At 38.1% G+C, this 26539-nt stretch overlaps 1 protein-coding gene across 2 annotated transcripts in view; it reads left to right on the top strand.

The window, feature by feature from the left end:
• The window catches only part of TMTC3 (transmembrane O-mannosyltransferase targeting cadherins 3), a 33212-nt gene extending 19066 nt beyond the window's left edge, over positions 1-14146 (top strand). For both annotated transcript variants that reach the window (XM_034063136.1, XM_034063135.1), the window contains exons 10-16: positions 6225-6373; positions 6655-6775; positions 7386-7497; positions 8235-8338; positions 8669-8838; positions 10180-10406; positions 11951-14146. In XM_034063136.1, the coding sequence (XP_033919027.1) occupies positions 6225-6373; positions 6655-6775; positions 7386-7497; positions 8235-8338; positions 8669-8838; positions 10180-10406; positions 11951-12765 (1698 nt within the window). In that variant the 3' untranslated portion in view covers positions 12766-14146. The remainder of the gene's footprint in view (positions 1-6224; positions 6374-6654; positions 6776-7385; positions 7498-8234; positions 8339-8668; positions 8839-10179; positions 10407-11950) is intronic.
• Positions 14147-26539: the final 12393 nt, after the last annotated feature.

The raw sequence follows: 26539 nt of genomic DNA, 5'->3' as shown, positions 1-26539 counted from the left end.
CCTTATTTAAATGTCAGTACTCATGTTGCATATTTAGCAAGTGACTTGATTTTCTTTCTCATAGGTGTAAAAGGAAAGGACATATTTTGGCATTTAGGAATACAAGTTTTCCTGTTTTGTTGTTTTTCTTATAACAAAGGCACTCTTCTGTAGCCTTTTCCATATTCTAAGGAAAAAAATAGTTTTGTTAACCTGTAAGATTGGTTCCTGTTTTTCAGTATCATATGACCTTAAAACTGAAATGGATTAATAGGAAAGAATATTTTGGAGGAAATGGAAAGGAGCAAATGAGCTAGTATTTTTTTCATCCAAAGCCAGTCACCTTTGTAATGCTTCCATTGAAAATTTTCATAAGATTAATGATTATCTGATATCCTGGTTTGTGTTAAATCAGTGCTACAGTTGTGTGTACAGCAAACCTGCATGCAAAATTGAAGACTAAGGATCAGCCAACAAGCTTTGATTCACCTCAGAGAAAGCTAACACTATAACTCTGACTGATACATTTTTTCTTGTCTTGTCAGTGGAGCAAGCCAATTTGTTTCACTAGAAAAATCTGTGAAAACAATCTACAGTACTACTGATGAAGCCTCTTGTCTCAAATTTGGAAACTGTATGAAGAAAAGAAACTTAGATTCCTTACTGTTACAATAAATGTGCAAGGTGTCATACCCAGAAAAAAAAGTTACAGTTCTACAGCACTTTAAAAATTAACAGAGTAGTTTAATTTCCCTTGTTACATAATCTGAAACAGTTTCTTTTCAGTGCACAGACAGTACAAATGTGTATGGGGAGTAGCTAACTTTTTTTTGTGGGACAGCCGTTGAACTTTAAGGCTGTTTCCCTACATTTCTGTTTACTTCATACCCAGTAAAGGACAGAAGAGGAAAGGGCTAATGTCATTGCCAGCGTGTGTTGTTGTCAGTTGTTTTTTGTTTGTTTTATACTTTGTTTTATTGCACCAAGGGGTCTGAGATGATTCACTCCAGCGTGAGATCTTCAGTATCACTTAACACAGTATAATCCTTATTTAATGAAAGTTGGTTTTCTTTAATATATACCAGTGTTGCTTATATAACCTTCTGTATGATGCGGATTCTTTTCAGACATAATATCTAAGTGCCCAGAAGCTAATTTTTTTTTGTGAAATGAGAATTCAATATTTAGTATGCAACAATTAATTTTTTATATTATAACATGTACCAACACTGTAGGCCAAAGCCTGTTTGACTTCCAGTAAGCTGTTAATGTCCTGGCATAGACCGGATAGTCTGGCAAGGGAGAGAGAGGGAGAGAACAATTTCTTTGATGGTTTCTCTGTCTCACTTCCTAGGGAAATCATAATATCTTTAAAGTGAAGAAAGTGAATCTTTATTTAGTCATGCCAATTTGCACAGATTATGGCAAAATTCCAAATAACTGTATTGTATTACTAGTTTTCAAGAAAGAAATTTCCACCTTGGTTCTTAGTTATACCAAAAAAAGCCTGAATCTGTGCTGGTCAAAACATACTACTACCCTGGCAGATAGGAATTCTGTATGCTATCCATATGGATGCCACATGGTATTAGTATAATGGTGGCTTTATCACAGTTCGTACCCTGATTGACTGCACTGTTTGATATTTCGCAATTAACATCACTCTAAAGGAGTAGTAAAAGACTTTGTAAAGAGCTTCTGGTATTAAATATCTCTAGCTCTTCCATTAGCTCAGTAGGACCCTGAGTTGTCATGCTGGAGCCTGAGCTAAAGGAAAAATCTCAAGTTACTTTTGTTTGTGATATCAGAAAAGGTACAAACAACTTTAGACCCTGCTGCAGAATGATGTTTATTTGGACTTTGTGGAAGAAGAGGCAAAAGAGAGGGATCCAAGATGCAAAAGAGGAGGGAGGTTGCAAATATGACTGAACATGCCTTTCTGTATTTCCTGATGTGGATGTGGATTTAGTGTTTACTGCTCAAGTGACAAGATGGAAGAGATTCTTTATGCTGCTTTCTGGTGCTAGTGGACGTTCCACAGTTCTCCCCCAATACAGTCTTAGAGGACGTACACTTTACTGGGAGATGCAAAAGTTTTGTAACTTAATGAATTGCTGTGGATTAGCTGAGTTGTGTTGATGATCTATGCCCTTGTTTTTTGCCCTTTGAAATATGAGCTAAAACCTTAGAGAAATTTTAAATCAGTGTTGCATTTTTTAGACATGAAATCCTAGATTGACCTTTAGACTGGGTGTGTTAACTATATTAGCAGAGAAAAAGCACTTACAGTTGCGTTTAAATCTAGACATAAGGTGATAGCCCGTTGTATTTAAAATTTGTAGAAAATTATTCTTTCTTCAAAGAAACATCTGATTCCTCTAGGGGTTATGTTTTTTGTAACTTGAAGGCCAGATATTTTGAAATAATTAGTCTTTTCTGGTACCAGAGATTGTAAAGCTGCTGTATAACAGTCGCCTAGGGCTTAAGGCAAGTGATCATGTCCAATTCCTTTGCAGCAGATGGATTTCCCTCTTTTAATACACTTTTTGTCGTGGTATCTGTCACCAACCTAAAAGCTGCAGTTACCTGGTTCTTAGGTTCATTGTCATTTTAAGTATTTCAGGATGGCCTTACTGCACTGTCTAAACAGATGTTTATTCAGTGATGATGCTGATTTTTGTTACTCACATTTTTTACAGAAACTAAAAATGGACTTCATTATATTAGAAAAATCACAGAATCCCAAGGGTTGGAAGGGACCTCAAAAGATCATCTAGTCCAACCCCCCTGCAAGAGCAGGGTAACCTAGAGTACATCACACAGGAACTTGTCCAGGCGGGCCTTGAATATCTCCAACGTAGGAGACTCCACAATCTCCTTGGGCAACCTGTTCCAGTGCTCTGTCACTCTTACAGTAAAGAAGTTCTTCCTGATGTTAACATGGAACCTCCTATGCTCCAGCTTACACCCATTGCCCCTTGTCCTACCACTGGATATCACTGAAAAAAGTCTAGCTCCATCATCCTGACATCCACCCTTTACATATTTGTAAACACTGATGAGGTCACCCCTCAGTCTCCTCTTCTCCAAGCTAAAGAGACCCAGCTCCCTCAGCCTCTCCTCATAAGGGAGGTGTTCCACTCATCATCCTTCATCATCTTTGTGGCTCTCCGCTGGACTCTTTCAAGCAATTCTCTGTCCTTCTTGAACTGGGGGGCCCAGAACTGGACGCAATATTGCAGATGCAGTCTCACCAAGGCAGAGTAGAGGGGGAGGAGAACCTCTCTTGCCCTACAAACCACACCCTTTCTAATGCACCCTAGGATGCCATTTGCCTTCTTGGCCACAAGGGCACATTGCTGGCTCATGGTCATTCTCCTGTCCACCAAGACCCCCAGGTCCCTTTCCCCTTCACTCCTTTCCAGCAGGTCAACCCCCAACCTGTACTGGTACATGGAGTTGTTCTTCCCCAGATGCAAGACTCTACACTTGCCCTTGTTGAATTTCATGAAGTTTCTCCCTGCCCAACTCTCCAGCCTGTCCAGGTCTCGCTGAATGGCAACACAGCCTTCTGGTGCGTCAGCCACTCCTCCCAGTTTAGTGTCACCAGTGAACTTGCTGAGGGTACACTCAGTTCCCTCATCCAGGTCGTTGATGAAAATATTAAACAGCACTGGTCCCAGCACCGACCCCTGAGGGACTCCACTAGTCACAGACCTCCAGCTAGATTCTGTGCCATTGACCACAACTCTCTGCCTTCTTCCTTTCAACCAGTTCTTGATCCACCTCACTACCTGATTGTCAAGCCCACACTTTCTTAGCTTATCTATGAGAATGCTGTGGGAGACAGTATCAAATGCCTTACTGAAATCAAGAAAAACCACATCTACCGCTCTACCATCATCCCTCCACCTAGTCACTTCCTCATAGAAGGCTATAAGGTTGGTCAAACATGACTTCCCCTTCATAAAACCATGTTGGCTGTTCTTAATAACCCCCTTATCCTTGATATGCCTAGAGATGGTGTCAAGAATAAGTTGTTCCATCACCTTTCTAGGGACGGAGGTAAGCCTGACTGGTCTATAATTACCCAGGTCATCCTTCTTGCCTTTCTTATAGAATGGTGTGACATTTGCCATCTTCCAATCCTCAGGCACCTCTCCAGTTTCCCACAATTTACCAAAGATTATGGAGAGTGGCCTAGCAATGACCTCTGCCAGCTCCCTCGGCACCCGTGGGTGCATTCCATTTGGACCCATTGATTTATAGATGTCCAGATTGCGTAGCTGATCCCTAACCCAATCCTCATCTACCAAAGCAAACTCCTCCTTTGTCCTGACTCCTTCTGGGGCTACAGGAATCTGGAGCCCCTGGGGAGAGTCTGCAGGAGTAAAGACAGAGGCAAAGAAAGCATTCAGCACCTCTGCCTTCCTTATAACCTCTGTCTCCAGGGCACCCACCTCGTTCAACAGCGGGCCTATATTGCCTCTTGTGTTAGTTTTGTTTGCTATGTATTTGAAGAAGCCCTTTCTATTGTCCTTAATCCGACTAGCAAGATTAATTTCCAAGGAGGCCTTAGCTGTCCTAATTGCCTCCCTACATCCTCTAACAACTGTCCTATATTCCTCCCAAGTGGCCAGCCCCTCTTTCCATAATCCATAGATTCTCCTTTTCCACTTGAGTTTGCCCAGCAGCTCCTTGTTTAACCACGCTGGTCTCCTAGATCCCTTACTTGATTTCCTACTCATTGGGATGCTCTGATCCTGAGCTTGGAAGAAGTGGTCCTTGAATGCTGACCAACTATCATGAGCCCCTTTACCGCCTAGTACCCTTTCCCATGGGACTTCCCTTAGCAGTTGATTGAACAGGCCAAAGTTGGCCCTTTGGAAATCCAGAACTGTGGCCTTGCTAGGTATTCTATTCCTCCCACACAGGATCCTAAACTCCACCATCTCATGGTCACTGCAGCCAAGGCTGCCATTGACCATCACCACTTCAACCAAACCCTCCTTGTTGGTGAGTACTAAATCTAGCAGCTCTCCTCTCCTAGTTGGTTTGTCCACCATTTGCATTAAGAAGTTATTATCAATGCACTGGAGGAACCTCCTAGACTGTGAATGATTGGCTGTGTGAGTCTTCCAGCAAATATCAGGGTAGTTAAAATCCCCCATGAGGACTAAGGCATGTAGTCGCAAGGCTACTTCCAGTTGCCTGTAGAAAGCCTCATCAACTCCTTTGTCCTGATCAGGAGGTCTATAATAGACTCCCACAACTGTATCACCCGTACCAGTCTGTCCCTTAATTCGTACCCACAGACATTCCACTTTCTCCTCATCTGCCCCTAGACAGAACTCAATACATTCTAGTCGCTCTCTCACATAAAGAGCAACTCCACCACCTCGCTTTGCTGACCTGTCTTTCCTAAAAAGGACATAGCCATCCATGAGCACATTCCAGTCATGTGAGCTGTCCCACCATGTCTCTGTAATTGCCACTAGGTCATAACCTTTAGACTGCACACAGACTTCTAACTCCTCCTGTTTATTCCCCATGCTGCGTGCATTGGTGTACAGGCATTTCAGGGAGCGAGCAGAGCACGCTGATGGCACCCTTGGGAGGTGGGAGGCCTTTTGGTCTTCGTTAATAGTAGAACAATGCCCCACTAGTTCAGCTACGACCCCCTCGCACTTTGAATCTAACCTGAAGCTCTGTGAGTTAGCTCTGCTAACTCTTGTCCTAGTACCCTTTGTCACCTGCGGGACAGGGTATAAACTATCCTTTCGCACAAATGAAACAATAGATCGATAACCCTCCCTAGTCCGCCATCCCTCAAGCCCTAGCATGTTTCTCTTGGGCTTGTCCCTAACAGGCCCAGTTAAATCCCCTCCCCCCTTCATATCTAGTTGCTTTGTACATCATCTGAGCTGGTACAAATTTTTAATTGTTAGGAAAGATAATGTCCAAGGTTCAGACTGTAATGTTTTTGTATGTGGAACTCCTATTAAAACATAGTTTTGAATCTGATCTTTTGATCCTAGTGTTTTGTCATACAGCTGCTCTTTTCATATGTCTAGGCCTTAAGTAAAGAAGAGTGTAATTTGCAGGTTAAAACTTGCCATCAATGTAAAACAGATATTAATATCTTTTTCTGGGATTTTTTTTTTAATTGCTTCATAATTGGTTTCTTGGATACAGTTTGTCACTGCCTAATCTTGATTACTAATTCATTTGCATTTCTTTTCTAGGCACTCTGCTTAATAGTACTGCCTTTCATTCCTGCATCAAACCTCTTTTTTCCTGTTGGGTTTGTGGTAGCAGAACGAGTGTTGTATGTTCCTAGCATGGGATTCTGCATTTTAGTAGCACACGGATGGAAGAAATTATCAAATAAAAGGTAAGGTAATGTTACCTATGACTGGTTTAACTCATCTCTCAATTTCATATAAAATAACTATATTTCTAACAGGCTTTCCCAGTAGAGCTTTTACCAATATGAGTTTATTATGTTATATTCCATTTCAAATTCTTAGTAAACAAAGAGTAATGACTAAGAAACCATTTGGCACTCACATGAACGAATGTCAAGAACGATGTTCTTATGAGACCAGTGGATTATTTGGAGGATATTATAGTGTTTATTTAAAATAATAAACTTTTGTTTGTTTCATTTAATAGTGTGCTAAGAAAAATATCTTGGGTTTGTCTGGCTGCTGTACTGTTCACTCATGCCTTAAAAACACTGCACAGAAACTGGGATTGGGAGTCAGAGTACACATTGTTTATGTCGGCTTTAAAGGTATTGTATTCCATTTTAAAAGAAAATTTTCTGTTGCTGTTGTTCTCAAAAAGCTGTAGTAATGCGTGATAAAAATTGAGAGAAATGATGTTTATTTGTCCACTTTTATTTCTACGTAGACAGTATTAACATTAATTATTTCCTTTTGGGTATGTTTTAAAAGCAGTGCAATGCATACATGGGGATTCATGTGCACAAAACAGATGATTGATAGTTTTTTCTTGTGTTAAATCAATTGAATATATTCTCTTATCTGGATGAAAGCATGATATGTTTCAGCACAGAAATCTAAAAAACGTTTTCATAGAATAATTTCTTCAGTGTGCATATGGCATGATAGGATAGTTTATACAACATCACATAACAATTATAATGAATTTGAAATCTTTTGGTGTCTCTAGGGGAAAATAACTAATGGATGTTGAGCAACAAATTCAGTGTAATCATTCTGTATGCTGTGTTTCTTATTCTTTACATATAGCAGCTTGATGAAATCTGTCATTTCCTGTTCTGTCATTTTTACATCTTTAAGATGTAGTTAAAAGAAAATCAGTTGTTATGTAGTTTCAGTTTAATATCTTATTCATTGGTACCTTTTTTGTGGTTTTAGGTAAATAAGAACAATGCAAAACTATGGAACAATGTGGGGCATGCGTTAGAAAATGAAAAGAACTTTGAAAGAGCACTGCAGTTCTTCATACAAGCCACACAAGTGCAGCCAGGTAAAAGCTTTGACTAGTTGCCATTGAACAGTGTCTCTACACTCTTAGGTGTGTTCTTAGCTTACTTAAAATCTTCTCAGTGTTCTGTTTTTCTCTAGCTGATCATCAAGCAGTGTCATACATTAAGTTAATTGATCCATAGTTTTTGGAAATAAACTTAAGTCCTCCAGAAAAGTTTCCATCTATGAAAAGATGGAAGTAATCTCCATTTAAAACTGTTGTTCTATTTATGTCCAAATAACAATTTAGATGACACTCTTTTTGAGTTAAACTGTAATTTCTTATGAAACATAATTATTTAATCTTCTTATTAAAAGTGAAGAGGTGAATAAAAAGGTTAAAAATCTAGATAGTATCAAATACATATTTATTTTACATCTTGTTGCAAAAGAAGTTCTAGGTTGTACTACACATTCTTTCCTTTTTCCTTTTAGAAGCCTAATAGAAATCCTTCAATTAACATGTCTCTACTATAGCAGGAGAATAGGGATAGATACATGGAAGTAAGACCTGAAAGATTTTGCCATTTCCCAAGTAACTTTATAATCCATTTTTGGTTCATGGTTAAATTAATTTGCTTCATAATTAAGATTAAAAAGAATATAGAATTGGTTGTTTTGGTGGTGGTGGTCTTTATGCAATACCTGTAACTCATTCTACTGTGAAGGCATAGGTATTTGTTTTCATGATACTCAGTGCATGGAATTATTTGAAATGTCATTCTTATCTTTATTAAGATGATATTGGAGCCCACATGAATGTAGGAAGAACTTACAAAAACTTAAACAAAACTAAAGAAGCTGAAGAATCATATATGATTGCTAAATCACTGATGCCACAGGTACTTACTAACTTTATTTTATCTACCACCACAGGAGAAATCTCTTTCTAGCTTATACGTACATATATATGTGCATTATTCTTTTTTTGTTTGGTTTTTTTTTCTTCCTGAAGATCTGTGTTGCTGTATACTTCACAGTTGCTAAGGTTTTTGGAAACCTATCTGTTAAAAGAGTAGGTTTTATACAATTATAATTACTAACGAGTGCTAACTTGGAACTTCTTTGTTAAAAATATTTTAGGCTACTTTTTATACTGCTGTGTTGTGTTTTATACTAATTGTCTTTCATATTTACTCATCTGTGTTTGGTACATATATTCTTTTTGACAGATTATCCCAGGTAAAAAGTATGCAGCAAGAGTTGCTCCTAACCATCTGAATGTTTATATCAATCTTGCAAACTTAATTCGAGCAAATGAATCTCGCCTCGAAGAAGCGGATCAATTATATCGACAAGCAATTAGTATGAGGCCAGATTTCAAACAAGCCTACATCAGCAGGTATCTTTTATAATTTTAGAGATACACATTCTTGAATAAACATTTATGTATTTGCAGTGCTATGCTGGAATTTAGTTCTTATAGTTGAATTAGCTGCTGGAATTGTTAATTTCTAAAGGAAAAGATATAGATTTGGGGCAGTAGTCAATTACTCCTTACAAGCTCTGCTCATTTAAATTCCGGCTTCAAGTAGTGTGTTTCCACATAGACTGTGTATTCAAAGATTGTGTAGCAAGATGCCTCCACTAGATTTCTTTATGAATCTCAAACCCGAATTTCCAATCCCTTAGTTTAGTTTTGAAGTAAACAGCTTTCGTTAGTCTGAATCATGGACCTTTTTCTGTCATTCTGTGTTAAATGTGATCCAGAAAATACAGCTGAACAGCACATAAATGTCAGCTAAACAGATAAGAGTGATGTGGCTGTGGCTATTGAGAGTTCTGTTCACTGCTTTGTTAGTTGTGATTCTCATTGGGATTTAGGGAGATGCAGAGGTGTGCACTATAGCTGTTGCAGTGTAATTACAGAGCCAATATACGGAACTCATTTGGTTTTTGTCCTGCAAATGCAGTTGTACAAACATCTGAGAGCTGAAAGCTTTGGGAATGGTGTCGTAGTTTAAGCCCACCTGGTAACTCAGAACCATGCAGCCTCTCACTCACTCCTCCCCCACCTCATTCCTCCCCTGGCTCCCCGGGCAACAGGGCGGAGAATCGAAAGAATGTAACTCCCACAGGCTGAGATAAGAACAGTCCAGTAACTAAGGTATAACACAAACCACTGCTGCTAACACCAATAATAATAATGATAAGGGAAATAACAAGGGGAGAGAATACAACCGCTCACCACACGCTGACCAATACCCAGCCCAACCTGAGCAGCGAGCTAGCCCTTCTGACTAACTGCCCCCACTTTATATAACTGGGCATGATGTGCTGTGGTATGGAATATCTCTTTGGCTAGGTTGGGTCAGGTGTACTGTCTCTGCTTCCTCTTGACTTCTCCTTCTCTCTGGCAGAGCATGAGACTCAGAAAGTCCTTGATCAGAGGAAACATTACTTAGCAAGAATTAAAACTATCAGTGTTATCAGCGCTGTTCTGAGTCTGAAAGTCAAAACAAACAGCACTGCACCAGCTAGTAAGAAGGAGAAAAATGACTGCTACTGTTAAACCCAGGACAAATGGTTTGTAGAAAAGGTCCTGTATTTTTTTATTTTTAAAACAAACAAAAAAAACCCAGCACTGTTATCTCACATTTACTGTCTGTAGGAAGTCAGGCTTTTTGAAAAAACATCAGTTATTTTTATATTATGAATAAAGGTTAAATCTGATTCTTCACAGGGGAGAATTACTTTTAAAAATGAACAAACCTCTGAAAGCTAAGGAAGCTTATCTCAGAGCTCTAGAACTAGACAGAACCAATGCAGACCTGTGGTACAACTTGGCAATTGTTTACATTGAACTGAAAGATCCAACAGAAGCCCTGAAGAATTTCAACAGAGCACTAGAACTCAACCCTACACACAAACTGGCATTATTCAACTCAGCACTGCTAATGCAGGAATCTGGTATGTTAGTTGCCCCCTATATAAAAAATGTATATTTGTATTTGTAGGATCCATACTATTTAATTTTTTTTAATGAACTGTTTTATTTTTAGAAAGCAGAAGTTTGTAGCGTCATCAAAGAAGAAATTGTTTATTATAATAGCTTTATAATTTACTGGTAGTGGAGGGAATTTGTGCAGTGTTCATATATATTTTAGTTGATCAGCATCTTTACTACAGGTGTTATTTTACAGTATAGTATATTATACATATAAAGGATACTGTTACACAAGCATATTCAGAACTATGCCTTAAAATCTAAAAAAAAAATAAAATATTAAATATGTGTATTATTTAAGTTTTGCATTTATATTGATTGATTTCATTCTTCATTGGCTACAAAATACAGCTGATGTCTGTGGGCTTTAAATCTAGCCTAAGGAAATGCAAATGTTTTCATAGGTTCCTCTGTAATACTGCTAATTAGGATGAATCAAGTTGGATTTTCATGAGTTGGGTTTTGGCTTTTTTTTAATATGCTTATCTTCTAGCTGTATGGGTATTTGTAACTTCAGGCTCTTCTGAATAAGATTTGGCAAGTGACACTTAAGACTTGTTTTCATTTTGTTGGGCTGGCAAACTACCCCTAAAAAAGCGATAGTATGGAGTTCATTGAAGCTGATGCGAATGGATTCTTCTCCATTTCTTCTAACATTACAAGTTAGGTAGCACAAGAAATGCCTTGTTTCTTGTCTGTAGAAGCATAAGGGGCTTCAAACAAGCAGAAACATTAGCTATCTAGTATTCAGTTATTCATATTGGAAGGTATGGCACTGTTTCAGGAGATGAAAGAAGGTGGTTAAAATCAGCTCCCTGCCCCCCCCATCCTGCAGTAACTCTGTGCCTGGAATTCCTTAAATATGTTCACTGGAGTATTCAGAAAAATAGTGCAGGCTACAAGCCAGTCTGGCTAATCCCGGTATTACCAGATAAGATTATTTTACTGTATGTTTTTCTAACTGATGCAATTAAAATATGCGAGTTATAAATTTATGGTGGGTTTTTTTTGTGTTAGAAGATACTTTAGCCTAGCTACATCCAGGGTCACCGTATGTGATCTTTGTCTTTAAACTCCTTTAATCTGTCTTTAACAAAATGAGACCTTCCATTCCAAGTTTGCCTTTGTAAGAACTGATTTGTCAGAACTGACCTTTTCTCTGAGTTCTATTTGCTCAGTCATATGTGAAAATAATTTCTCTTAAATTTGTAGAGACACCTTTTGTATCTGTTACACCAAACCTAAATATAGTTCAGCAGATAATAAAATAATGATGCTGACTTTGGCTACAAGTCAACTGTAAGCAGTTTCATTCGCTAAAGAAGGTAGATATCATTTACTTTTTCTGTTACACAGTGGTAATAAAAAGTAGTATTTTAAACCCTTTCCCTTTTACAGTTGTGTTAAAGTTTGTTACATTTTAATTTGCATAAAAATTAGCATTTTACAGGTTGGTTTAAAGTTCTTGAAAATAAATCTAGAATTAAATGTGTTTTCTGTCACTTAGGTGAAGCTCGGCTTAGACCTGAAGCTAAGCAAAGGCTGCTACATTATGTGAAAGAAGAACCACAGGATGCAAATGGGTACTTCAATTTGGGTATGCTGGCAATGGATGACAAAAAAGATATGGAAGCAGAGGCATGGATGAAGAAAGCCATAAGTTTACAGCCAAACTTCCGCAGTGCTTTGTTCAATTTGGCACTGCTTTATTCTCAGACAGCAAAAGAACTGATGGCTTTGCCCATCCTGGAAGACTTACTGAGATACTATCCTGATCATACCAAAGGTCTAATTTTGAAAGGAGATATCCTTATGAACCAAAAGAAGGATATCGTTGGAGCAAAAATGTGTTTTGAAAAAATTTTGGAACTGGATCCCAACAATGTGCAGGGGAAACACAATCTTTGTGTGGTTTACTTCGAAGAACGAGACTTAATAAAAGCAGAAAAATGTCTGGTTGAAACACTAGCACTGGCACCTCATGAAGAGTATATTCAGCGTCACCTAAACATAGTTAGAAGTAAAATTGCATCACTCGGCGCTACAGAACAGTCATCATTTCCACCAGGTGGGACTGCAGCTGCAGGAGGAAAAAAAAAATCATTTCAGAATTTGAAAGAAGTAAAAAACGAGCAGAAAGCCACACAAACAACAATTGATAACAATAAAGGACACTCGAAAAATGGGAAACTAACAGAGAAAAACAGTATGGACAAAGAGATTCCTAGAAGATCTACACAAGAAATCAAAGACATTGAAAAAAAGAGAGTTGCTGCTTTGAAACGACTAGAGGAAATTGAACGTATATTAAATGGTGAATAGTCCTTATGTCACAACAGAATAAGGGGAGAATGCTATTTTTAATGATTGTTTAATATGTGGTCCAACTGGAAAGTGTTCTCAATGCTTTGAAAATAGAAATAATTTTGACTGCTTATCACTGAGGAAGCAGCAAGAGCCATTACAATGCTTTATGTGAGAAAATGCAACTTTTAAAGATAATGTGGGACATGGATGGGAATTGAAGCATAAAGGATTGAGAATAATCATAAATGCAGAATCCTGTCAGTGAGAAAATAGCACTCATAAAAATCATTACTAGTCAGGGATATTCAGGAATGCTACTTTCAAAGTATTGGTGTAAGAAATGAATGCAGAATTAATGGGATAAGCCAGACACTGCTGCTTTCTCCCGTATAATTTTCTTTGTATTAACATTACATATTTTTCAGTTTATATATCATCAATTTAAATCTTTCTAGACCTCTGCTGTACATGAAATAAGTTTTCTTTTGCATTATTTGATTCCATAACTTGTCAAAAAGTCATCAAAATGCCACTGGTATATAGGAGGATGCAAGAAAACACTAAAATTTTCAATTGTGTTCTAAATACGGAATGATACAACAACCTTTTAATTGTTCTTTATTTACAATGCTAATGGTTTGTACTGTTTTACCTGGTAGAAATCTTGTGGTTCTCTTAACATCTTTAGACTATGATTTTACTTTTAAAGAAAAAGTGTTTTTTTTTTTTTCAACTGTCAAACATCTGGTTGTTTTTTTAAAAACTATATAAAAAAGGATGGTTTTTTTCACTTTTTTCCCAGTTCACTGAATGCTGATAAATGCATTTCCGGTACAGTAACAAGTATGCTATGCAGTAGTCCTTGTCGACTTTGTATCAGTGGCTGTGGATTGACTCATTGGTGTAGTAAATTCTTCCTTGTTTATGGCAAACTGGCTTTACTGTTTCTGTCATCAGAACAGTATTTCTATTCTCATGACTTTTTACAACACTAATATAAGCAATGATTGCTGAAGACAGTGTGTGATAATAGTTAAGCCGCTGAATTTAGCAACGTTTAACACAAGGAAATGTAGATAGTACTTTTAAAATACTAAGTTCTGTTGTTTTGATACTTTGTCACGGGTGTGTGGTTTTTATTAAATATTTATTTTGACTACTAAAATATTCCCATTTAACTTTTACACTAATGCATCATTTTAATTTCTTACATGAAATGAAAATCTTTGCAATTTCAGTGTTGCTTTTATCCTTGTGCAATGCATATATTTTTGTTCAAATATACTACCCATTACCTAAAACCCATTTTTTCCTTAATATGAGAAGGAAAAGAAGTGTAAGAGCTGGGTTAAGTAATAATTTAATTTATCATTAAATCTAACTCTTACTCTTTTTATGTTTTGTCTTATTTCATGATGTGAAGCTATTCCATAGCAACACTCCTGTTTAAACTTATTCCTTTCTGTAACTTCTTAACTTTCTGCCTGGGGCAGTAACTCATCTGTACGATGTAATATTTATCTCTGTGGGAGGGATCTTAAATGGTTGAAGGCCTTGCACAGACTTTCTCTTAGTGTGTATCGTTTGTAATCTTACTACAACAACTGCTTGAATGGTAATATCAGGGGAGGGGGGAAGTGGGTTTTTTAAATCACAGTTTTAAAGCTGCAGACATGAACAGGAATATGCTGTGCAGCTGTTCTTCATTCGAAAGTTTTAAGTATTGCTTGTAGTGAATCATTTCCAGGAACCTCTTGACCACAGCTTAAAAATTGTTGTTTTATCTTGTCTGTGAATAACGTGGATACTTGTAGCTAAAATAGCTGGTATGTCGACCTTTATCAAAACTTTAACTTGTATATTAAGTCTTCCCTCCATACCTTTATTTTACAAAGGAGTTAGTCATTGTTCTGGGTGATACAAAGGAACATTCATATGAAAATGGAAGGAACTAAGTAGTAAAAAAAGGTACTTTCTCATGGAGAATTATCTCTATCAAGAGCTCCCAGACTTCCATTCAGTCTGTAAATTGCAAAGGGGGAGGACAAGTACATTCTCAGTTTCTGCAGTTGAGCCTCTGTCATGCTGCTCTCATCTTGACAATTCAAGTAGCTTTTCTTTAGTGACTAGCAAGAATTGTTAAATTTATTGACCCTAAGAGGTGCCATCAGGTTTAACTAACTAAAATCATCAGACTAATGTAAACTGAAGGATACTGGAGGCAATTCTGCCAGTCTCTTACCAGGTGCTATGCCCCCTTTGCCTCTTCTGAAGAAATTTTAGTTTAAACAAGTATTATGAGTCACGTCAGTGTGATGAGTTGTATTTAGCCTGTTCAGATGTGTCAGCCATTTTAAAATGAAATTCTTATGAGATAAATGGTTCAGTAAATTTAAGTAGGATAGCTTTTGAAAAATAATCAAAATGGCATTTACTTATAGGAAAACTATCAAAGAGAAGAATTTTGGCTTTGTCTGCATGCAGGTAGAATTGAATAATCTACAGGCGGTTTACCCCTTAAAGTTCAACTTGTCTTCTCTCCTGCTATCCTGTGCCAGGAAAGCATAAATGTCATCCCTCTTCAGAGCTCACAACTTCACTAATGTGCAAGAACTGGGAATTTCCAAGGGTGGGACAGGCTAAAATAATTTGTAGCCCTCTTCTCATATAATGCAGTTGCTGTGGTTGTTGAAGAAACCTGAAGAGATGTCTTCTATCATCTTTGCATACATACACAAATTGTTTAAACTTAAATGTACAGCTGCAGTAAGCAATGCGTTATACACATTTGTGCATAAAATTTCCATGCAGACTCATTAATATGTCAGATTATTTTTTTGATCTTTTGCAGGTGAGTATATGCATAAAGAGAGGTGAATACAGGTAAGCATAAGGATTAGTTATATATGCATGTATATGGTTAGGACAACTGGACGCTTATGGGTAGCACAGTTGCAAAAGGACAATGTGTGCAATTGTAGATTAATCTTACAGAATTTTTTGTCTGTTTTGCACATGAAACATCCTAGGATTTAATTTTCTAAGTATTTCAAGTATTCTTTATTTTCTAAGTGTTTAGTCTTAGCATCACAACCGGTTAAAACCATGATAGTTCAGATCTGATTTCCTTAGTCTTTTTAGTGTGTTGATTTTTATTAGCTCAGTTAAGGAAATAGTCAGGTATTCTCATTTTCCTGCAGATGAGCATGGACCAAGTGTCAGAGGTTGGAGCCACAAAGGATTCACTGATACAGAAATTCTTTTCAGTGTGCAGTGCATTTTGTATCTTGATTGGGCAATACTGGAAGAGATGCTGTACAGACTTCATCCGGAGCCCAGGGGTGAACCTATAGGAAGGTTGCTGTGGGTGGAGAGTTTCATATAAAGAAAACCAAGAAAATATGCAACATGTGCTGCCAGAACCTTTAACTGAAGGAAATAGGAAGCTTTAGATTCCTGTTCAGTTGTGGAGACTTACTGAACTGCACCTTCTTTTGGAACATGACGAAAATTCCAGCATATTTGAAAGGAAATGTAGATGCTGAAATCTTAAGTAAGTGAGTCTTGGCTTCAACCTGTAGCTACAGGAACTTAATCATCCAGCTCCCATTCCCCACTGTCTCTGGCATGAAGCAGTGAAGCTTAGAAGCTCCTGCTCTGAAGCGAACACAGTTTTGTTCTGTGCCTATGGAATGAGAAAGATGCATGCGTGCTTTGTTTTGAGGGAAGTATGCTTACTGAGTTCCCCCTAGTGGATCTGAATTTCTGACAACAGTATATTTTATTCCATGGTGTTTGTTCACCACTGGTAGCTGAAGCATATGCCTGAAGCATAGTCAACCTCATGTTTCACATGGGACTTAGAGCAAAGTGCTGACCTGCAAGAAATGTAAATTTTCTGATAGGGAAGTAAGTGCTCTCTCAAAGGAAAAGCTGCTGGAACATTTTGGCACTGTGCATGCAGGTTGTCCAGTGCAGCATCTGGGCAGCTTTCCCTTCCTCGCAGCTGTTGGGCATTCCAAGGCTGAGGGGCACTGAGAGCAGATCTTCAAGTGTAGTTCAGCCACCTGCCACTTGGATGTCAGACAAGGCCTTTGCAAGATCTAGCTGTGCTTTGTTAGCTGCAAAGCGGCTTGCATACCTTCTTCGAGGGTATAGAGCTTTGGGCTGAACATGCAGGCTTTTGTTCCTTCCTGAAGTTTCCTTTAGAGAGACTCAAAACAATTCTGGGAAGTCAGGAGCCCTCCCCTCCCCCTCTCCCCCAGGCTCTTGGAAACTTTGCATTCTACAAAAGCATGAGGAAGAGTACCAGTTTGGGTGAGAGTACGTGATTGGGTTTTTCCTTGCCAAGGCTCAGTAATTCACCTCTCTCTGGCAAAAGCCTGGAACTGCAGCAGAACCCGCTACTCCTGGAAAGTCCTGCTTCAACCACTGCCACGTAGCCAAAATTATGCTTTGACTTCCAGCCTAGGAATCCTGCTTTGCTTAGACAGCTTAAAAATGGAAAGACACCTCTCCTTCCACCCATCCTTCACCTCATTTCCTCTCCATACAAAACTAACACTCCTTGTATAGTGTTTCAACTGATCAAGAAGATTCTGTTCCCCAAACCTCCAACATAGATTACAAAAAGGTAAGATATTCCTGCCTGGAATCAACATAACTTACTATGTTACATATGTTACTATGCTACATTTACTTTGTTTTTTAAATAATCATAGGTAGATATCACATTATTTTTATACCACTCAGTGTCTGGTAGTGCAGCTAGGATTCTTTGAAAACTTAAAAACTGCTTTCTGCAGTCTAGTATTTAGTGCCTATCAACAAACCAGTGGTCCTGCTTGCAGGATATATCTCTTTTTTGCAAACAGCCAGAAGAAATTCTATGCACACATCAACAAACAAAAAGCAGTGATGGAAAAAAATGAAACAAAACAAAAAACCCTAAACCAAAGCAAAAAAATGTCTCAGAACTTTCTGCATGATTATCCTAGGATGAGAACAATGTAATAACCTATACAACTTTCTTGGGCTAGGAAATGTTTCCAGAAAAACACCTTTAACCTTCCCTGGCATGGTGTCATATGTTCAAAGATTGCTAGAAAAAGATGGGACTTTATAGGTACCATATACTTTGGACTAAGGAGTTCTGTCTGAATAAAATATTATCATGTTAATACTCCAGTTAAATGCCACATCTTTGCTAGCATGAGAAATACACTACCAAAAAAGAGTAAATAGCCCCTGTTCAGCTGGTGTCTTCATTGGTGATTGTAGAACTGTACATGTCTGCTGTTAAATGTCCCCACAGAGGCCTTCACTTTCTTTACAGGTTTTATAGATATTACATGTTTGCTTGGGGAGGCTCAGCCTTTTTCAGATGTGAACAGAAAGAAATAAAATGCTTGGGTTTATGGGGCTTTGTGTGCCAGACTACACTTTGTCATTGAGGAAAAATGTATGCATACTCACCCAAATTTTAGTTACTGGTAGGACAGTGTAGCAGACAAATTGGTGTATTTGATACAATTTTGGAAGTTGGTACAATGTACAAGCTTTATATGAGGTTTTAAATTCTCTGTATTTTTGTTTTACTCTGTAACTGTTAGGAATGTCAAATGTTGAAGGATTCCAAGCAGAAGTGAACATTAGGATAAAGCATGTTGTTCAGATTTCCTGCACCTATTCAGTATATATGTTTGCTCCTTACATGTAATTATCAGCGTATTGTCTTTTTAAACACACAGCAAGGTATTTTTAATTATATATGTATTCATCCCTGCACAATGAGAGTAGGTGGAGGAGGAAAATACAACAATTGCAGGATGTCTTACCAAAAGTAGAAGTCATAAATCTTGATTTTTAAAATACCGTCTTGAACGTGCACTCACCTTTGTTTTATTTGCAGTTGTTAACCCAGTCTTACACTTTCTTTGTATGTGATTTTCTTCAGAGTGTGATGCTGTAGATGGTGCATGTGAGGGAAGCCAATTTATAAGAAATATTAAGTGTTATTGAAATGCAGTAAGATGAAGGGCATGTAATGACTGCTGTGCTCTGAAGTTATGCAAAAATATGGGAAGTATTTTTCAGTTTAAAAGCCCAAAGACAACAATTTATAAAAGAAGTTTAAAAGGAGTTTCTGAACAGCCTTTCTAGCCCCTTGAACAAGTTTTTTATATGTCCGGAATGCTGGGGTTTCTTCAGCTCTTTACTTAAACATTTATTATGTTTCTAGTATAAGTAGGTACCAACAAAGATATAGAGGCAATGAAAGCTATGCGAAAACCTAAAACTTGTGAAATTCAAATGCTTTGCAGAAGCATTAAAGAAGGTGATTAGGGAGTATTTCTTTAGATATCTTTATATGAGAGTGTATGAAGTTAAAGTAACAGCTGCAATGATGAGAATTACTTGGATGAGTCATACCATATTTCTGCCCCTCACTTGGGTGAATATAGTCAAGGTTTTAGTGCAAATATTTAGGTTTAAATTGACCTATGCAGGAATATTCCTTCGGATGTTTTTAAAGATGCTGAAAAGAACCAATTTGCTAGAATATTCATTAAAGGCAAATATAAGAACAATTATATAATGTAACAATAAACATTATGGTAATATATAATAATATCTAATGCCTACTATGTAATAATAATAAAATATTACATAATAATGTAACGTATAATATATAATAAGCATACTTAAGTTTGGGGAGTAATTTCCTTCTAATTAATATACATGAAAATATATATATGAACAAAAATATATGCGTTGCACAAGGATAAAAATAACACCAAAATTGTAAAGACTAAGAAATTAAAATTATGCAGAAGGATTTTCCAGCACTGTTGTGTGATAAAAATAACAAAAGAAACCTCTTTCCATTAACTTCCTTTAGTGTTTAACTATTGCGTGCAAGTCCTTTATCCTTAAAGAGCAGCTTTTATGTTTTTTTGCATACTGTGTTGAGTTTTGGCCCCTCACTTCAAGACAGACATTGAGGTGCTGGAGCAGGTCCAGAGAAGGGCAACAAAGCTGCTGAAGCATCTGGAGCACAAGTCCTGTGAGGAGATGCTGAGGGAACTGCTGTTGTTTTGTCTAGAGACAAGAAGGCTCAGGGGGGACTTTATTGGTCCCTGCAACTCTTGAAAAGAGGTTATAGTGAGGTGGAGGTCAGTCTCTTCTCCCAAATAAGAAGCGATAGGACAAGAGGTAACAGCCTCAAGCTGCACCAGGGGAGGTTTAGATTGGATATTAGGAACAATTTCTTCACTGAGAGGGTGCTCAAGTATTGGAACAGAGTGCTCAGGGCAGTGATGGAATCACCGTCCCTGGAAGTGTTCAAAAACTGTGCAGATGAGGCCCTCAGTGATATGGTTTAGTGGTAGTCTTGGCAGTCCTGGGGTGATGGTTGGACTTGATCTTAGAGGTCTTTTCCAACCTAGCTGATTCTACGATTATGATTCTATTTAATTATGAGTACAAAGCTGGCAGATGATCCATCAGCTAGCAAACATGAAGCATATTGTGACTGCAGAAAAAAAACCACATTTTAAACAGAAAGCAGCTGAAACTCAAGAAGATATTTAGGGTTTTTGGTTTAAAAATTAATAACAAAATAACAAACACTGTAATCTCAGGCTGCCTAGTGTCTGCATGTCCTAAGAGCCTTCCGGCTGATGACAAAAATACTGCAAACTTAAATTCATCAATTACCATCTCAACTCCAGAGTTTAAAAACCATTTTATAGAATCATAGAATAGTTAGGGTTGGAAAGGATCTTAAGATCATCTAGTTCCAACCCCCCTGCCATGGGCAGGGACACCTCACACTAAACCATGTCACCAAAGGCTTCATCCAACCTGGCCTTGAACACTGCCAGGGATGGAGCATTCACAACCTCCCTGGGCAACCCATTCCAGTACCTCGCCACCTTAACAGTAAAAAATTTCTTCCTTACATCCAGTCTAAGCCTCTGCTGTCTAAGTTTCAAAGTTTCATATGGTTGTTTTTACTAGTATATTGTTCATTCTTCAGCTCTAGATGAAATGGTGTAAACAGATAGAATGTAAGACTGAATTCCAGTAGCACAGTCTCTATTTCGTGATTACCTTTAGGTTTTCCCTCTTTTGTTCTCTTGTGTTCTTCTGTTTCTGTAGTAGTGGTACTCTCTCACTGCCAGTGTTCCAGGACAGAAGGTTGCAAAGAGGAAAAAGAATAAGGAAAGGAGCTGAAAGTTTTAATGTCTTTATATATGTATTATTATCAACCATCTTCAATATTTTGCTTTTTGCTTTTGATTTAAAAAAATTATAAATATGTATATAAATCAGATGTGTAAATCTTTGCTTTTTCTTTTACACAATTATTTCAACATTGGCTGGGATGAGTGCTCATTTTACTTTATTATTGAAATCTATTATTGCTGTTCGAAAAAGCAATGCAGAAAAATACCTGCAGAAAAGTTACTGCTTCAGGTTATTAACTAGTATGGAAGAGTGGCATAAATTACACAAATGATCAATCACTAAGTGCAGACTTACATAAATGTGTAGGGTTGTGTGATACGCAGAGCAAAGCACCATGTAAATGAATTTTGCTGCTGTTATCTTGTGATTTAGTTTATTTATTGCTCAGGATCTAGCAAGGTTTTGAGAAGGCAGAAGTTTCTGTTTGCAGGGGCAGGAACTGTTCAGACTGTTGTTCATCTGCTGTCCATTATCACTTCAGAGGTGAAGGCTGTTATTTTTGTCCTTGACCTCTTAGTAAGTATCTTGGTAAAAGGAGGAGCAGACGGTAGATTCAACAAGCTAACATGAACTGGATTTCAAGATGATGATTATATCATCTGTGGATGAAGGATGACATTAGCTAGCATTGTTCTGTATTTCTGTCCTGCATTTAGCTATTTACAGGTAGTCTCCTTTGTAGTCCTAGTAACTTCTTTGGTATGTTTTAGGCCAGTCACAATATAAATCTTATGCAACAATCCAGCCCATATTCTCCATGTGGCAGGATAAATTGCAGTGCTCTAAATAACACCACTGGAAGATGCAGCTTCTGACCTAAGAAGCTTATCATCATGGAAGTATGTGATGATCTAATCCAGGAAATAAATAAAAATGGCATTTCCATTATATATTGGGGACTCGAAATGAAGCATCTAGGGTCTTAGAAAGCTTCTTAATTCTCTTGAAACACAGTGACCTTCATGATACTGTTCTTTAACATCCTTCCAGACCTGTAGTTTTCTTTTTCAGAATTTATTGCTTTTAAATGTTACTGTCAAATCCCATACTCACAAATCTTTAATTTTCATTGAGGATGGTCTCACATACCTTTTGAAGAGCCTGTATGAAGAATTGCACCAAATAGCGAAACTGCTGTGAAGGCCGTGTTCGGGATATTGCAGGTCCATGTCTGGGGGGCCTGGGGTGGGGAATCAGCCAAGATTTTTGAACACAAAAACACAAAGATACAAACCAGTGTGTCAAGACATACTTACTCAACACATTACTGGGTGCTTGAGTATATGCTAGAGCGATACCACTTCCAAATTGCTTTTCATTTCTCTTTTTCAAAGTATTCACTTTCAGAGACTACAAGGAGGTTACATAAAATATGGTCTAATTTGGTGTGGCCTCTCTTAGAAAGAATTTTGCCTAAGGTGATCGGGAGCTGTAGCATATGATGTGTGAAGAAAAGCTGAAGAAACTGATTTCATTTTGCTTAAAGAAGACTACACTAAAGGGGCTTCTTAACTGCAGTCTTCAGCTCTCTGTAAGTATTTGCAAAGAAGCTGGAGCCAGATTCTCCTTTGTGGTGCACATAGAAAGGCAATGGGCACAAACTGCACAAGGGGAAATTCTAATTAAATGCAGAAAATAATTCTTCTCAGCATTTCCATTTGCAGATGATCATGCTATTCAGAGACACGTCATCTCCTTGGTGTATTGCGTGCTTCAGCCTCCTCACCAGTCAAGTCCCTGTAAGAACAGGGCTGTACTGGTCAACCATATCAGCAGAACTGGAGCAAGTCATTTTGTCATGACAGATACTGTTTGGTGTAGCTCCAGGCATATATAGTAGAATTCAAAAGGTACAGAGAAGGAAAGCAGCAATTAAATTGGTGCAAAGGCAAGACAGAGGTCATGCATTACTTATGTAAGAATTTGTGAGGGTAGAAGAGATCCTGGGAAGACTTATGCAATTTACAGTAAAAGTGAACAGGAAATGACTTTATTTGTCCTAATACCAGATGAAGGACTAAAATAATTGAAAACTGTTTTGGTAAAAAGAATGTCTTCACAGAATACATAATTAAATTTTATAGTTCATTGCAAGATGTTGTGGTTGCTGAGGTATAAATGATCCCAAGAAGCAAGTAGCTGTAAAATACCATTAAACACAAGGGAATAGAGGTAACTCCTGATTTAAGAAGATTGTTTTGAAAGAACTTATAAAACCTTGTAGGATATATGAAGAGAAAAACACTATGTACTTGCACAATTCTTAAACCTGTTCCTAAACTCTTGCCCTAAGCATTTGGCAGCAGGCAGAGTCAGAGACTCCACAGTAAACTAAATGGATTTTTGGTCTGACCCATGGCATAACAAATATTTTTCTTAACTTCAAAATCATTAGAGAAAAAAGTAAAAAAAATTGGTTTTTTTAATTTTTTTTTATTGGAGTAACACAGAATAAACAACTATCTATTTTACCCCCAGTTTTGGATATATAAACAGAAATGAAGACCTTGTCTGTAGTGGTTTTGGACAGACAAATGTTATGGGGTCTTCAGCTTTGCAGATACATACTGGAGAACAAATGCTAAGAATATAGTAAGGCCTGGATATTTGTGCACATTCTTTCCAGCAAGGTATTAGCTAGATAGGTTGTGAACCTGCAAAAAATGACTTTGATTAAAATGAGCTTTGGGAAGTAGTGAGGTATTTGAGAGGATCTGGCTGTGAAAAAAAAAAAAACAAACAAAAAAAACCCAAAAAAAACAAACAGAAAAAAACCCAACAAAACCCAAAAAACAGTTTTATGGGGAAAAAATGATTTATTGAAAATTAAATGGAAAAAATAAGTAGGTCTGTTATTCAAGTTCAGTTTTGTAAAGGAGAGCGTTTTAGACACAGATGTACTAAGGCAATTAAATAAATACAGAGAAAAGTTGAGTTAAAATGCCATGAAATTTATGTAGATTGAGATGCAATATTTTACAGTTGATTTAACAGATGAAGATAACACTTGAAACCATCTTTCTGAAATTCAGCTCTGGAGAAACTAATAGTTAAATTACAAATGACAAGATTTAATGGAGTTATTGGGCAGTACATAAAAGCTATCCAAAAGGGAAAGAGCTACAGGCAGCCCTGCAGTGTCTGGTAGCACAGTAGTTGCTAAAAGAACTTGGCACTGAACTTGTTTAGCATTGTCAGTAACGGCCCTTGTAGAAATACAGTAAAAATATTGATTGTTGACAATATGAATCTGTAAGCATTGCCAATACACGATAGGGCATTGTATAAAAATCACTTGTTAGGACTGGATTAGTAGAAATAGGCTAAAATTCGATAATAGATAATATGAGGTGATGTACCCTGGTACTGGTGTCAAACTTCTGTTGAAAAACAGAAGTGTGCCAAGAATGAAAGTGGAAATGCAATCAGCTGTCCTATATAACAGCAAGATTATAAATTACTAACATCTTGTAGCCAGAAAATGAGATGACTGTTGAAAAGTTAATGCAAGTAGATATAGAGATGTTCCTCCTAAAAGAGGATGCTCATCTGGAAAACTCAATTTTAATTACCTATGTTCAAGATAAAGTAAACCAATCGCACCAAATCTCTGCTGGGTGAATAAGGGAAGCAGGGGGCTTATCTTCTGCAAGAAGCTAGAGCTTTTTATCTGAGGCTAAACAAGTCAGCAGGGCATGTGGTTATCAAGATATTTACTAGTACGATAAAAACTGGAAGAAAAATTACCATTTAGGCTGAAAGCCAATGTTTGTACAAGAACAAAAAAGGGAGAAAACAATTATAAATAGCTCAGGCTGGAAATGAGGCAAAAGGCCCAGTCTATTGGAACAATGTATTTTGGGACTGTCTTTAAAGGGGGGGTGTGGTGGTGGTAGTGTGTGGGAGTGGAGGTGAGAGGGGGGGTAGGGTAGTTATTTTTAAGCTAAGGCTAGGAATAGTTTTGAAAATGAATATATTAGATCTTAATAAAGAACACAAATTTGTGATCTGGGAGGCTCATTCTAATTTTGTGCTTCCTTAAGGAAGCCCTCAGAGCTAAGAAATTATAGGAATTTCCATCCCATCCCATTTCCATCATCCATCCATAACAGTGCTTATTGAAAACTGATGTACTTTGCATGCAAAATCTTTCTGCACAGAACAATTATAGGATCATAGAATGCTTAGGAAACGATTCTTAAGGTCATCTATTTCCATCCACCCTGCCATGGGCAGGGTCTCCTCACACTAAACCATGTCACCCAAGGCTCTGTCCAGCCTGGCCTTGAACACTGCCAGGGGTGGAGCATTCTCAACTTCCCTGGGCAACCCATTCCAATGCCTCACCACCCTCAGTAAAGAATTTCTTCCTTATATCCAATCTAAACTTCCCCTGTTTAGGTTTGAACCCATTATCCCTTGTCCTACCACTACAGTTGCTAATAGTCACTCCCTAGCATCCCTATAGGCACACTTTGGATACCGGAAGGCTGCTATGAGGTCTCCATGCAGCCTTCTCTTCTCCAGGCTGAACAGCCCCAACTTTCTCAGCCTGTCTTCATATGGGAAGTGCTCCAGTCCCCTGATCATCGTTGTGGCCTCCTCTGGACTTGTTCTAACAGTTCCATGTGCTTTTTATGTTGTGGACATCAGAACTGCACACAATACTCCAAGAATGAGAAGTATGCCTTAAAATGTGTAGCCCCTGTGCAGTCTGAGGCAGTCTAAAGTCAAGAGGCTGACTTTACACCCAAAACTTCTGCATACAAAGCAAACCTCAATGACTCAATGTCCAGGTGGAGAACAGTAATGAGTGGTTGTACTTCAGGTGTCTGTGTTGGGACTGATGGACAGTGGGAATGAGTGTGCCCTCAGCAAGTTTCCTGATGACACCAAGCTGTGTGGTTCTGTTGATACGCTGGAGGGAAGGAATGCCATTCAGAGGGACCTTGACATGCTTGTGAGGTGGGCTGATGCCAACCTCATGAAGTTTAACCATGCCAAGTGTAAGGTCCTACAGCTGGGTCGGAGCAATCCCAGGCACAGCTACAGGTTGGGTGTAGAAGAGATTCAGAGCAGCCCTGTGGAGAAGGACTTGGGGGTGTTGGTCAATGAGAAAATGAACATGAGCCAGCTTCAGTGTGTGCTCGCAGCCCAGAAAGCAACCGTATCCTGGGCTGCATCAAAAGGAGCATGACCAGCAGGTTGAAGGAGGTGATCCTGCCCCTCTACTCTGCTCTCGTGAGACCTCACTTGGAGTATTGTGTGCAGTTCTGGTGTCCTCAACATAAAAAGGACATGGAACTGTTAGAAGGATGCAGATCCTCAGTAAAACCCTTTTTACAGAGCTACCTACATCTCATGCAGAAGCTTTCCTTGTCTGTACAAAACTCACTTCCAGAGCATGCTAAGTGCTTCTGCTTGTAAAGATCTCATAGGGCTTAGCTTCTATCACTGCAATGCACACAGTCCAAAGTTATTAAGGCACCGAAGTGCTCAGTTCTCAGTCCTCAGGAAATGGGCATACTTGAGCTCG

The sequence above is a fragment of the Melopsittacus undulatus genome, chromosome 5, assembly GCF_012275295.1.
Source record: "Melopsittacus undulatus isolate bMelUnd1 chromosome 5, bMelUnd1.mat.Z, whole genome shotgun sequence".
Lineage (NCBI taxonomy): Eukaryota > Metazoa > Chordata > Aves > Psittaciformes > Psittaculidae > Melopsittacus > Melopsittacus undulatus.
The sequence above is the reverse complement of the archived record's forward strand: the minus strand, read 5'-3'. Positions and strand labels throughout refer to the sequence as shown.